The sequence below is a fragment of the Nymphaea colorata genome, chromosome 12, assembly GCF_008831285.2.
Source record: "Nymphaea colorata isolate Beijing-Zhang1983 chromosome 12, ASM883128v2, whole genome shotgun sequence".
In the NCBI taxonomy this organism is placed as follows: Eukaryota; Viridiplantae; Streptophyta; class Magnoliopsida; order Nymphaeales; family Nymphaeaceae; genus Nymphaea; species Nymphaea colorata.
Window position 1 is genome coordinate 10,329,968 of NC_045149.1, and position 14,675 is coordinate 10,344,642.

At 36.9% G+C, this 14,675-nt stretch overlaps 1 protein-coding gene across 1 annotated transcript; it reads left to right on the forward strand.

The window, feature by feature from the left end:
- Window positions 1-221: 221 nt before the first annotated feature.
- LOC116265201 (putative white-brown complex homolog protein 30) lies at window positions 222-14,225 on the forward strand. The gene is made up of 14 exons (XM_031645750.2): window positions 222-638; window positions 937-1,013; window positions 2,097-2,369; window positions 4,317-4,380; window positions 4,467-4,613; window positions 4,738-4,772; window positions 6,687-6,760; window positions 7,254-8,164; window positions 8,993-9,289; window positions 9,641-10,129; window positions 11,005-11,153; window positions 11,679-11,968; window positions 12,049-12,182; window positions 13,861-14,225. Exons 1-14 carry the CDS (start codon window positions 403-405, stop codon window positions 14,015-14,017), a joined length of 3,333 nt encoding a protein of 1,110 aa, XP_031501610.1. The 5' UTR covers window positions 222-402; the 3' UTR covers window positions 14,018-14,225.
- Window positions 14,226-14,675: the final 450 nt, after the last annotated feature.

The following is a 14,675-nucleotide window of genomic DNA, read 5'->3' on the forward strand; positions in this document are numbered from 1 at the left end:
TATGTTGAGATCTTCATTTCTTTCAAACATGCCTTTTCAGGTAACATCAGATGTTTAGGTTATCAAACGTAAGAATACTGTTAAATAAATAATGGATAGAGAAAATCTTGCCATAAATGTAAGGTAGAGGATATTTTGGTCATTCGAGGACTCGAGAAATCCGTTGAGTTTGCGCGCTTTTGAGCTTTCCGCCAGCTGCTTGCTCCCGGCCATGGCGGGAGCTCCTCTTCCCCTTCGACGCTCGAGAAATCCGCTCCACCACCCCCTTCTTCTCCGCATTCCTCGTCTTCTTCTTCCTCGTCTCTTCCTTCTCTCCTTCCTTCCTTCGTTCCTTCTTGTCTTTCTCTTTTCCTTCTTTTCTTCCTTTTCTAATTGCAGAAGCTCCTGCGCGCCGCGACCGCCATGAGCAATGCCGCGCTCAGACCCTGTTTGACCATCAGCATCATTTTCTTCTTCTTCTTTCTTTTCTTCTCGATCTCTTCCCTTCCCGTTTTGGGGCAGGATGACGATGGCGGTAAGGAGATGAATCCTGCGCTCCTCACGTACCTTACGAGCATGACCTACAACCGGCTCTCGAACATTACAGGCATCCTCAGCTCGGAGATCACGAAGAATTTCGATTTCTGTATCAAGAACCCGTGCGTCGTTCTTCATTTTCGTTCTTGTCCTCTTGTTTTGCTGGCTTTGATGTTCTGTTGTGAATTTTTCTAGTATTTAATTGAGAATCGTGCTCAAAGTTTCCATAACATGAAAGATAAAGTGGATGCATGAGTTCGATACCTAATTTTAGATTCTTCAACCAGAATATGTTTGTTTTTCTGCCTCCATTACAGATTGTCTCTCCGAAGGTTCTTAATTCAATGAAATTTATGTGTGAAATTTGAGCGTCTGTGAACGTTTATTAGTTGATTTATTGTGTTGAGTTTTTCTGTTTAGGGAACTTGATTGGAATGGAGCGTTCAATTTCTCATCAAATTTGACGTTTCTGACTTCTTGCGTACGCCAAACAAATGGTAGGTGCTCGTCTGTTATGAAATTCTGTTAAGAAAGCAAGTTGGTTTGTCTGCAGCTATTTATGTATTCCTTTCAGTGAAGTGACATAATACCTCTCTTCGGTTTGTTTTTCTTTTCTTGTTTTTCAGTGAAATGTTACGAAGTTAACTGTTGAAAATTTGTGAACCAAAGATATGGATTCTAATTTCAGCACATTTCAGTTGTTTAGCTATGTTCTTGGGTGCACTCACATGCATCTATACGCAGCACACAGTCACACACTAATTTCTATAATATCAATTATTAAATCATTTGTAATTTTGTAGCATTCCAAAGATAGAAGAAGTGGTTCTCAGCAAGTGTGATATGCAGCTCATGTTTCATTGGTGACCCAGCTGATGAAAGCAATTGGCTACACTTAGACACTTCTACCATCACCTTTATTTACTTGGTCAGTTTTTTGTTGCATGTCATCCTGTGCTTGGGAAATTCTCCAAAAACAGCAACGTTTTATTAAGTATGCCATTTTGGCATCCTCCTGGTCAAACAAAAATCGGAGCAATATGAAGAGAATGTTATTGTTTTCCAGGCTTGGAGATGAATACTAGAGGAAATGCTTTTAGAAATCTATGCAAAACAATGGATTGGAGAGCATGTTAATATGTGCACTAATTATATAATTTTCCTGCAAGCAAGAAAAATAAATTGTTAATGGTAGAACTGCAGCCATTGCTGTCACATTCAAGATTCTCTCTCTGAATGCGCTCCTCATTGTAGAAAAGATATATGCTTCATCAGCTTGGTATACACAGTACAGCATTTGGTTTGTACTGTTCTTCTATTTCAGAGATAACTTCCTTTCATGTTCCAAATATAGAAGTCCGGGTATTAAAGTTTTGCAGGAAAATTTTTCTGGTTAGAACTCTACCTCAAAAGACCCAAGTTACACTTTACAAACAGCAAAAGGGGGATAATGTACTTGCATGGACATGCATTTTAATATGAAGGCCTACCTGAGCATGAAATTTCAATATTTTTTTTGTCTACTTTTCTTTTCCTTCAGTCGGATTGTTTACTGTTGTAGCTGTTATATCATTTTCCAGGGGATCTCATGCGGCGCCTCTGCACTGCAGCCGACATCAAATTTTACTTTAATAGTTTCTATGATAGTAGTGGAAAGAATACTTTTATCAAGCCGAACAAGAACTGCAACTTGTCTTATTGGGTTGCTGGATGTGAACCTGGATGGGCTTGCAGTGTAGCTCAAGATCAAAAAGTTGATCTTCGTAATTCTCAAGAAATGCCTTCTAGAAGTCTTAATTGCCAACCTTGTTGTGCAGGATTCTTTTGCCCTCATGGTCTGACTTGTATGATCCGTAAGTGTTTGACCTAATTTACCTTGCTTGGATTTTATTAATAAATGCCTTTTTCTTTCATGTCTTTTTTGAATTATTATGTGAGCATGTGTTGAATTATAATGCAGCTAAACTCAAATGGCATTAGATAGCTTTATGGATGTATGCAGAATCAATAAGGCTGACTCTGTCCATCTATTCAACAGTGAATTTCATTGTTTTAAAATGATTGTATATTTGCATGTGCTCGTATTGAAGCTGTTGTTGTTTGGATCTAAAGGCCGCCCTGTCATGGGCTGCCATGTTATGTTAGTGACGTATAGCTTCTGTTACTCTACACAACATGGGTTCTTTATAGGGATTTTTTCAGATCTCAGATGGACCTATACAGCTATTGACAATGTCCAACTGGTTTTGCTCAATCCGATTCTGAGCCAGATTCCAATCCACATGTATAATTGCAAAGCACTGTGTTTTACATGTAACAGATTCAGTTATCAAAGGAAATAAAATAACATATCCATCAGACTCAGTAAGGAATATAATATACCAAATCTGAATTTGATTATTAGCCGGAGATGAATTTCTTACTGAATCCAACTTGGATTCAGATTTGAAAAATACTGGATTGTATCTGACTCTTGAATCCCTAGTTATGTGATCTATATTTCAGGTATCATATTAGATCCTTTAAATTGCAAAAGAAGGAAGTGTCACCTATAAAATGCACCTCTTAACAGGGCACTGAAGGGTATATTTTGCAAATTTAGTATTGCAAATGAATGTGGATAACTGGATATTTGCTGGCCCTGTGCCATTGTGCAAGACAAGTTTGATTGACCACCATGAACATGTGCTTCTCACTGAAGAACAAATTGTGAACAGCATTTCATTTGCTAACTGATGTATCCATGATCTATACTGAAGAAGTACTACCATCATGTCATGATCTATGTCACACGGACATGCCTAAAAGTATCACACAAATAGCAAAATGCTGCAAGTTTTGTTTAGATATGTTTAAAGTTTAAACTTTAACGTCATATGATAGTTATCAGAAAATGCTATTCTGTATTTTTCTCATGCGAGAATCTGATCTTCCTTGTGTTTTGCAACAATGTAGTACAAGATCTGTTTCTACTAAAATAGGCCAGTAGAGCATCATAAATTTTGGTGTACAAGAAGTTGTAAAAGAAGTATATATATTCTTGTCTTCATGCACCTCCCTTGATGTGTAACACGTACACACAAAAGAATGTGTATTACTTAGGGTCACATATATCATGAGATTTTAAAAAATCTCGCCATATTTACAAGAAAAACAAAAGAAATAGGGAAAAGTCAAGAGATTTCGAAAATCTCCCCAAAACAAAAATTTCATGATTTTATCCCGACTTTTTTCCAAGATTTTAATATTTTTTTAATTTTTAGAATTTCAAACGTTTTTTATGATTTTATGATTTTTTTTTTAAATTGTCAAAGTTTCCCCAAGAAGAACAACTTCACCAAAAAATGCCCGAGAAAAACCTCATCTATATTTTCCCAAGAACAATATTTGTGACAATGGTATTACTTTGGTGTCCAGATATTTGTGTACCTACAAATATATAGGTACATTTTGCATTATGAATGATGTCTTTTCATATTCTGCATTTTGGAGATTGTTTGCTAGAGCATACTTTTTGAAACCCTGATTTCACATCTCATATCTGATTAATTTGGAAAATTTAGTAACATTGTTTTCACTTTATTTATTCAGCAGTTCCACATACATGGTGCCATGCTCATTGTCCTCTACAACTTATTATGATTACTGATTTTACCCTTTTCTGATATTCAACTTATAAGTATCTCAATTTGATCTTTTATTACTATATCAAGTTTTGCCTTATAAAAGTTCACTTCATTCTGGATACTTTTTCATCAGCCTTCTGATATGGTTTCACATTTTGCTATTCTATTATGAAGCTTGTCCCTTAGGTGCATACTGTCCTCTTGCTAAACTCAACAAGACCACAGGGATTTGTGATCCGTAAGTTGCTTCCTTTTACAGTGACCTTCTGCTGGTTGTTGCTTTGTCCCTTGTGTTGCATGGGTTAATGGCAAAAATTAATACAGATATCTTTACCAGCTGCCTCCTGGGAAAAACAACCATTCATGTGGTGGAGCAGATAAATGGGCTGATGTTGGAAGCAGTAGTGAAGTGTTCTGTTCAGCTGGGTCATATTGTCCTACCACAACAGCAAAAGTTCCTTGCAGTAGTGGGTATTGATTTCCATCCTGAACATGGCCCTTTTCAGCACCTCTTATTTATGACTGTAAATAAAAAGAAACCAGAATTTTCTGTCCTTCAAACTCCTGAAAAAGGTTGTGTCCTGTAATTGTGCAGACATTACTGCAGGAGGGGTTCCACATCTGAAAGAAGTAAGTTCCTTTGTTCTTGTCCTGGTCAGCTTACAAAATAAAACTGTAATATTCTTTAGTGTTGTTGTTGTGGAGGTTATTATATTTACACCATCTGTTTGCAAAAAATTTAAAAAATGGTTTTTTACCCAGTTAAACACTAAAAGTTTCTGAAAAATTTTATGGTTGGCCTATGAAATGAAACAATGTAAATGAACACCATAGATTGTGAAGGCCTCATGCCTGATTTTCTAATTCTAACCTATATTACATGTATAATGAAGATTGGAGTAAAGCATCTTCTTTCACTATGTGAAATGCATGAATATGGTTAAAAACAAAATCATGTGATTACCCTAACTGCATGACTGTTCAAGGATGCATGACTAGTGTGGCAGAAAAGTGTTGTAAATTGTATTACAGTTGTTAAGATCAGATAATTCATCCATAAAATTGTAAAACTAAGAATAAAACGGAAAACCTTTTAGCAAAGAATTAAACACAAGACATCAGGAAAAGAAAATCAGTACAATGATAGTATCAAGATTTAAAATAACAAACAAAGATGAACATGAATGATCCGACCTATATATGATAACTGATAATGCAGCCATGGAGTATAAGCTAGGCAACAGTAATGCACTGAGAACAGGCATAATTGTCAGCCTATATATGTGGGCACTCGGTTCAGCCAGTTCCATTGTGGACTAGTTTTCACAGCCCGTTTCTCTTTCTCTCGCTTTCACCCACCTTTTCTCTCTTCCTCTTCTTCCTGTATGCTTTTTGCTTTTCACACCATCCTCATCATCCTAAAATTGGTGAATATAAGAGAGGAAAAAGACTGAAAAGCAGTCATTTGCCCCAGCAATGGTTTTTTTTTTTTTTTTTTTTTACTATAGTTATATGAGAAGTGAGCATACAAAAGTGGGAAATTATAAAGAAACAAGGTATGAATTGGAACAAGAAAATTACTACAATTAGTTCTACAGTGTTGTAGTTTTACAGTTTTACAATCTGCTTCACCTTTTATTTTGTGTTTTTTATGTTTAAATCAGTCATGAACACCCTCTCACTGTTAAATTATGTAACCAAGGTTGTGTATAACTTAAGTATACACATACATGTATGCATATATATGTATACACATGAGTTCTTTTTCTGTTTTTTGTAGCCTTTTTCATGTAATTTCTATTTCCTTTTCGTAAGTTTTCATTTTTCTTTTGTTTGTTTTAGTTCAGACATTAAATGGCTCTTGGCTATTCCTGATGGTTGTATATATCAAGGCTGAGCCTCATTTTGTAATTCAGTTTTGGAGTTTTGGGACTCTAATGAAAATCAGTACTATTTTCTTGTGTATGTTGCTCTTTTAGATTTCGTTTATCAGACTACAGCTGTGTCTTGAGAACCATTTATTTGTCCTAGATTAGTAAGGAATCTAGGTGCTGTTGTTCCTGCCATTCCATTGTACTCACTTATTATCAAGTTTCATTGAGTAACAATTTTTACTAGCCTTCAGTTAAATGTTAGCCTCCTCACCACCGTAAATGTAGCAGATCACTGGTTCCTGAAGACCTCAATAATCTTTTATGTCCCTGAGGGAGGTCATGCTTTTGCAGTGACTTACTTTGTTAAAGGCACTGGTGGATGTGTTTTATATGTGGAGTTTCATATATAAATATCATGGCTTTTTTTTTATAATGACAGAAAACCTAATCTGTTCAGACTTTAGTGTTGATCATGTTTTTTCATAGTAAAAATGAATTGTCTGCTATGTCTCCAATATTGCTGGCAGCTGCAGGTAAATTGCTGCATGCCCTAGTTAAATATAGGCAGCTGCCCTAGTTAAATTGCTGTGAGGGAGACGTTTGACACCCAAGGAGGTACTATTGGCTGTCGCTGCTATCCACATTAACTAATTTCTTGGATCTTTTGCAGGATGCTTCAAATTAACTTCTTGTGATCCAAACACTTCTAATCAAAATATCCATGCTTATGGAGTCATGCTTTTTGTAAGTGCATCGTCATTTTCTTTATCATTTGACTCCAACTGAGATATTGTTGTTATTAATTCTTTTTTAAGAGCAGCTTATGTCCAGACACTCTGGGTGAATTTTTCTTGACCTACATCATATAGTTGGGGTAAACATGGATTCATAATGCATATATGATATATATGGAAGATTATCTTCAGTTTTCATTTAATTTTTATAATTTTGTATAAATCATCACCTTAGTAATAGTAAAAGCTTGATTTTTTAGAATAATGAACATATTTTCCTTTGTGATTTTAGATGTTTGCATGTTCCTGCTCTTGCAATATATAAATAAAATAGCTCCTAAAACTGTATAAAAATCCTATTTGGCTAATCGAATCCATGCAAAAGCTGAAAGATGTTTGTATAGTCACACTTTCAGTTACCATGACAAACTATATTTATCACTGAATTACCCATACAATTTATGAAGTTCAATAGTCCTCAGAATATGCCATCATTTTCTCAGGCTGCATTGAGTACTTTGCTGCTTATTATCTACAACTGCTCCGATCAAGTTCTGACAACACGGGAGAGAAGAGTAGCTAAATCTAGAGAAGCTGCAGCTAGAAGTGCAAGGGAGACTGCCCAAGCCCGTGAAAGATGGAAAGCAGCGAAAGATATTGCTAAGAAGCATGCAATTGGCCTGCAGACACAGCTGTCTCGAACATTCTCTCGCAAGCGCTCTGTCAAACAGGAGGAACTTAAGACAATGGCTCAAGCCAGAACTTCTGCGGACTCCCTATTGCCACATGTGTCTCCAGCTAGTTCGTCAAATGCATCTTCTGCAGCATCAACATCAAAAAAGGAGCCCAGTAATCTCACTAAGATGATGCGGTCCATTGAAGATGATCCGGAGAGTACTGAAGGATTTAATTTGGAAATCGGTGATAAGCACCACAAGAAGATGCCAAAACCTAAAACCATGCAGACTCGGAGCCAAATTTTCAAGTATGCATATGGACAACTTGAAAAGGAGAAGGCCATGCAGCAGCAAAATAAGAACCTAACTTTCTCGGGGGTAATCTCAATGGCAACTGACACTGAAATCAGGACCAGGCCTACAATTGAGATTGCTTTCAAGGATCTTACTCTTACCTTGAAAGGGAAGAGAAAACACCTATTAAGATGTGTGACAGGTAAAATCATGCCTGGCCGTGTTTCTGCACTTATGGGCCCTTCAGGTGCTGGGAAAACAACTTTTCTTAATGCACTGGCTGGCAAAGCTACTGCTTGCACAATGTCTGGTATTATTCTTATAAATGGCAAGATGGAATCAATACATTCATACAAAAAGATCATAGGATTTGTTCCCCAAGATGATATTGTGCATGGGAACCTGACGGTAGAGGAGAACCTCTGGTTCAGTGCAAGATGCAGGTATGTTGCAGCCTATGTGATTTCATTTTGTTGTACGTCTCCTATTCTGATCTTTGTCCTGATACTGTATTTGGGTACTCTTTTGTCACTTCTAGGAGGAAAGGAAAGAGGAAAAAATAAAGGAATTTTTGTGTGTGTTCGGGTTGGGGAGATTAAGGAGAAGTGGGAAGGGTTGAAGAAAGGTTTATGTGACTAATAGGCAGTCTGCGTTTTTGTCTGATAACTGATTTTTAATGTTAATCAAAACCATAAGCAGCTATCATGGAACCTATTGGAGAAAACTGGTTAAATAAAACTATGCTGTGTCATCTATGCTTGTACATCAGAAATGTGCATGTTTGTTTAATGATATGAAGAGCTGTTGAAAAACCTTCTGTTTAACTAAAAAGAAGCTGTTGTAAGAAATTTGCTATGTTAATCATAGAAATCAAAGCCAGAAGTGACCTGCTGGGAGATCAACGGAAAATGAAAATTCTGAGAAAGTACTAAACCATTCCTGTTAGGTTTTCTCGATGTTTTTTGCAAATACAAGAACAGTCATAAAAGTTGTTTCCCCTTTTAATATTTTGCCTTGGTATATCACTTCCTTTTACATCTTTCCGTTCCTTGAAAATATTTCCTTAAACGTCCATATCAAGTACCAGCTTCTTTTTGTGGTTGTGCATTGCCTTTACATCTGCATCTCATTATATTTACTTGTTCCCCTAAATATCTTGTCATTCATATGCTTAAAACATTTTTCTTTTTATCGTTCATAATTTCTGTAATACCTAGATCAGGAATTGGTCTTATATTTATGTACTCACCACTTGCTTCTTGTTTCTGAAGACTATCTGCCGATTTGCCTAAAGCAGACAAAGTTCTAGTCGTTGAACGAGTTATCGAATCATTAGGCTTGCAGTCTATCCGGGATTCTTTGGTTGGCACAGTTGAGAAGCGGGGAATATCAGGGGGACAAAGGAAACGTGTAAATGTTGGGTTGGAAATGGTCATGGAACCTTCCTTATTGATCCTAGACGAGCCAACATCTGGGCTAGACAGTGCATCATCACAGTTGCTTCTCAAAGCTCTTCGCCGCGAGGCTCTTGAAGGTGTTAACATTTGCATGGTTGTTCACCAACCAAGGTGAATTCAAATGCCAGCTATGAAGGGCTACAAATGCTTTAGTTATTATTATTTTTATAATGATCTTTTACCTCTACATATTGACGAACATTTCGATGAAAAGCTATTTGAAATTTAAAGCTTTTCCTGGTTCAAATAATTTTATCTTTTTATCTCTTCTTTGCTTATGAACCAATACTTGTATTTGTATATGCTTATACATTTGTATGTATGCGCTCACACACACACCCGCCCACAGATATGTATTTGTATATTACTCTCTCTCTCTCTCTCTCTCTCTCATATACACGCACACACTCACACACACATAAATGCAGGTTTTAACCTCTGAAAATTTGTGGAATGTTTCAGCTACACTTTATTCAGGATGTTTGATGACTTAATTCTTCTAGCTAAAGGTGGCCTGACTGTATACCATGGATCTGTGAAGAAAGTTGAAGAGTACTTCTCGGGTCTTGGGATAAATGTGCCAGACCGTGTTAATCCTCCTGACCATTTTATCGACATTTTGGAAGGAATAGTAAAACCAAGCCCAAATGCTAATATGAACTATAAGCAACTTCCTGTCAGATGGATGTTGCATAATGGCTATGAAATACCACCTGATATGCAGGCCAGTATTCCCGGCACAAACCCATCTTCAGCTGGTGGAGCTTCATCTAGTCAAGCACATGATGCTGGAATTCCAGCCCAATCATTTGCCGGAGAACTATGGCAAGATGTCAAATTCTCTGTGGAGCTGAAGAGGGATAATATACAACATAACTTTCTGAATGCCATGGATTTGTCTAATCGTCAAACACCAGGTGTTGCTAGGCAATACAGATACTTTCTTGGGAGGTAAGTTTGGCTGTCTTTATCTTTGTTTAATCTCTTTTAGGAATATGAATAATTGGCTAGAAATTGTAATCTTCATCTGTATTTGTTAATTTGTGCAATATAAGGTTGTTTCATGGTGCTGTTTCATGGTGCGGGTGCGGGTACGGGTGTGGAGGCATACCCGTGTTACTTAGGTCTTAGCAAAGTTTGTTGATTCAGAAGTAGTTCAAAAGAATCATGCAAGTAACTAATACATAGTTGTTTTGACCAAGCTAAAATGACTTCAACACATCCATTTTTTTGTTTTATATATATATCTGCAAAGTGATTTACAAAGTGCTACAATTGCTTTCTCCCTTGTCGTTGTGCGTGCCTATTATATTTTAAATTGTTACATGAAAAGTGCATGAATGTCATTTTTGGGGTCCATATATGGTTGTTAAGCTCAAAGAGCATTCGTAAATGATCATTCTTATGTTTGGGAAAATACTGCAGTCAGTGAGACTGTTACAGAAGTAGGTGAAATATGTAGCCTCTCAGATGAGGGCTAAGCCAACCTTTATGCATACTTTAAATACAGCCAAGCTGATTTTCAACCATTTCTTGGTTCTTTTAAATGGTGACACCTTTAAAGAATGAACATTTAGTTTATTTTTTACTGCAGTTGCACATATATTGTAGACTTTTAAGAGGTTGGTTTCTCTGGATATTAGCAGAAATGCACTCTTAAATAATTGAGTTTTAAGCCAATTGGGTGTCACATTATTTACGGTGGAAGTATTTGGTGTTTGTCACTGTGTTTGGTATATTGCATCCAAATAGCTCTTAAGAGAATCCGGATCTCGGGCGTCTTTGGAAATTCAATTCTTGACCTTTTTCTGCTTTGCATTTTCCAGAGTTGGTAAGCAGCGTTTGCGTGAGGCTCGGATACAGGCCATGGATTTCTTGATCTTGTTATTGGCTGGAGCTTGCTTGGGAACACTTGCCAAAGTGAACGATGAAACATTTGGAGCACTTGGGTACACATATACGGTGATTGCAGTCTGTAAGCTCTCTTACTTCCCAATCCTTCTGGCTCTAGGAAAGGAATTTTTTATAGCCTCCTCTTATACATGTGTTATGGTCAAAGTAACCTTTGAATCTCCTTATTGTCAGATTGTATATCTTCCATTTAACTTTCACTTGGTGTGTTCATTGACCTCCTAGCTTTGATCTCAAAAGAAGAGAAAAAGTGTGCCAGATGTGAACCATGTTTGGCTACGGGTTTTTTCATGTTTAATCCTTCATAACCTGTTGCTAGGCTCATGGTTTGTATTCCACTTTGGAGAATGCAAGTACTTCTATGGAGAAAAAGAAAATTATAGAGTTTTTGTGGTGGATTTTTGCTAATGCTAAAATAAATGTCTGTCGTTTAATCTTTCTTTTTTGGTTTTCTGAGGCACATAATTTATAACAAATTAGTGAATTACAAATGGCTTCTCTGTGAAAGTTTGTGTTTCTTTACCTTCAGTACTATCTGTGAGTTGCTTTGGATGGTAATTTTGATTAGTTCATACTGTGTGAATTGCAGCTCTGCTGAGCAAAATTGCAGCTTTGAGGTCATTTTCTCTTGATAAGCTGCAGTACTGGAGAGAAAGTGCATCTGGCATGAGCAGCCTTGCTTATTTTCTTTCGAAAGACACAATTGATCATTTTAATACTCTGATCAAACCCCTTGTCTACCTGTCAATGTTTTACTTCTTCAACAACCCAAGGTCATCATTTCTGGATAATTATGTTGTTCTGGTTGCACTTGTGTACTGTGTGACTGGTATTGCTTACCTCTTTGCGGTGCTCCTTGAGCCTAGTCCTGCCCAGCTGGTATGGTGTTAAGCTTTCTGGATATTAGCTCTTTGAAATTTTGTATAGCACTTATTTACACAATCATTTGATGTTTGCAGTGGTCTGTCCTTCTTCCTGTTGTTTTAACTCTGATAGCAACACAGGAAAAAAGAAGTGGAGTTGTGAACACGTTAGCAAATATGTGCTATACTAAGTGGGCTTTGGAGGCTTTTGTTATTGCAAATGCAGAGAGGTTTGCCCTAGTATCCCTTCTTGTCTCTATCAGTTTTTCTTTTTTCTTTTTTTTTCAGAAACACATCCCTGGATATTAAACTTTCGAAGCTCTTCAGCTTAAAGGTCTCAGGTCTCGCCCCTAGCTTTCTGGATGTTCTTATTGGCAGTATCAGAAGTTCACTAGCAATAAGCGTGCTTAGGTTTGACACATTTTTTAGACCTAAAACTTCATCTTGATACTTCTGCAAATGTCACTTTCAATTTTGTTTCCGTATTTGTCTATGAAACATTGGTATGGCTAAAAAGGCCAAGTACTCATGTCAAAACGGGTTGACATGGGTGTGGGCCTGGACACGGCAGCCATAATTTTTTTTTTTATGGATATATTTTAGTATTTTTTTATTCAGTATTATATTTTATAAATATAAGCAATGAATTTGTGTGATGATTTAGCTAAAATCTTATTATTATACACATAAATATACATGTATGGCCGTACCCCTGTATTGGTGGTTTTTGAACTTGTTCTGCATCTGTACCCATGTGATATGGGTAATTATATTTGTTTTCATAAAAATTTTGTTTCATTCTCAATTATGGTTCCTTCATTGGTATTAATTTATAGTTCTTTCATGTTTCCTCTTTCTGTTGGTTTTTATTTAAGGGTTCTTTGAAATACCCTTGGCAGTTGTCAGTCAGCGTCACGGCATCTGGATTTCAAACTTTGGCATCATGACTATCATTGTCACCCAAATCAATAACCTTCACCAATTTTTAGTAAAATTTTCTGAATTTTCTGGTCTAGAGTTTAATGAACAAAAAAGTATTGTAACTTTCAATGACAGACTTAACTTACGTATTATCTCAGCACATTTTTTAATCTACAGGGTCGAATTCCCCTTGAATACCTTGTACACCTTTCTCCAAGGCATCTCGAAACAGTATCCTTGGGGAGAGACTGGATATCATCATTAGAAGTGATGAAATGTAGAGTTATAGTATGAAATGGGCTCAGAATGGGCACAAGAGAACATTGGCAGGTAGCTTACGTTGTGAGTTGTGACTATGGGCAAATACCATTTTGCATGTCACCTGTCCTGCACTACAAGAGGTGTCGAGGGGTTCAGTGAAACGCCTTAACATCTGTAAGTGTTTCCATGAAAAAAACTAGATCCTAAGGAAGTAAGATTGTTCTATTTGAGCTTGGTTTAAAACAGGAAACACAAAATAGTAACCTGTTTTCTTTCCAACTTTTTGAAACCTGTGAGGAAGGAGTGCTTGCTCTGTGCTGGCGGCAAGCAGAAAAATGTGCCAGCTTGTCGAGAAGGCATTTCCTCCATCCATGATTAACTGTCCCTCATTTGATTCCATTCTGAGGCAAAACTAAATGCCTAGTTATCAGATTCTTTATTTTGATAGGACTAAAGCAAACATCAAGAAATCTAAGGACTTATAGTTCCTTATCTCACTGCAGAGAACATTTTTCTAATAAGCATGAGTATTCCTTGCTAAGAAAGTATGCTCCTCGAGAGTAGGTTATTATATGCTCCCTTAAAGTTCCCCTTCTAACAGCTAATATTGCATGCCTAACATTATATCATGACTGAAAAAGGACCAAGATAAGCAAATACTGCTAGCAATTTCAATTTTAACTGTCTGAGCATGAACTATGTCACAGACATAGCATCTTTTTGCAGGTATTCTGGAGTTTGGTTGGTGACACGCTGTGGTTCGCTTATGAAGAGCGGGTACAACCTCAAGTCCTGGTCACTCTGTATTGCCATCCTTGTTTTATATGGAATGATCACCCGGCTTTTAGCATTCTTCTTCATGGTGACGTTCCAAAAGAAGTAGATCCAGTTTAGCATTTCTTATTTCATGTAAAGCAGGAAGTTAGTTGTGGCGGCATGTTGACTGTTGCTCTTATTGCAACGAGAGCCCAACCTCCTTTTGTATGTACTTTTGGGGGCTGTTCAGGAGAGCTGTAGATTGGCTATAATTTGTAAAAATTCAGCCTTGTATAGATCTCATATGGAACACGTTCTTTTATTCGTTAAACCAATAGAAAGCTCTTTCATTTTTTCTTTTTACATGCGGGTCTTTCCACACTTGCAAGCACAATTCTTTTTATTGATAAGTTTTGTAGTTGTACTTACCTTAGGTGGGGCGCACACTTCATTACTTGGCGTGCTATATAAGTCAGGATTCTTGGTTGTATATGTTCATTCTAGTGTGCATAACCTGCTCATATTACACTTGGGGAATGCCATTCTCTCTCTCTCTCTCTCTCTCTTACATCCTCAATTTTCAACTTGCAGGGTGCTATCATGATGGTAACTTTTAAAATGACAAACGGTAGTTGGTAGTAGTTAAACGGAAGAGGATGGGGAAAGTGATATTTAAAGCGGGAGCGTTCAACCAAACATTTTGAAAAATATTACATTAGTAACATGAGCTATGAGATTGACAAAGAATTGCCAATGAGAAAACAAAATCAAATCAGACAAATCAA

Coding starts and splice junctions, on each gene's coding strand:
- LOC116265201 (XM_031645750.2), top strand. CDS start 403: ATGAGCAATGCCGCGCTCAGACCCTGTTTGACCATCAGCATCATTTTC. Junction 2,370..4,316: donor TGGTCTGACTTGTATGATCC/GTAAGTGTTTGA, acceptor TCTATTATGAAG/CTTGTCCCTTAGGTGCATAC. Junction 4,614..4,737: donor AAAGTTCCTTGCAGTAGTGG/GTATTGATTTCC, acceptor GTAATTGTGCAG/ACATTACTGCAGGAGGGGTT.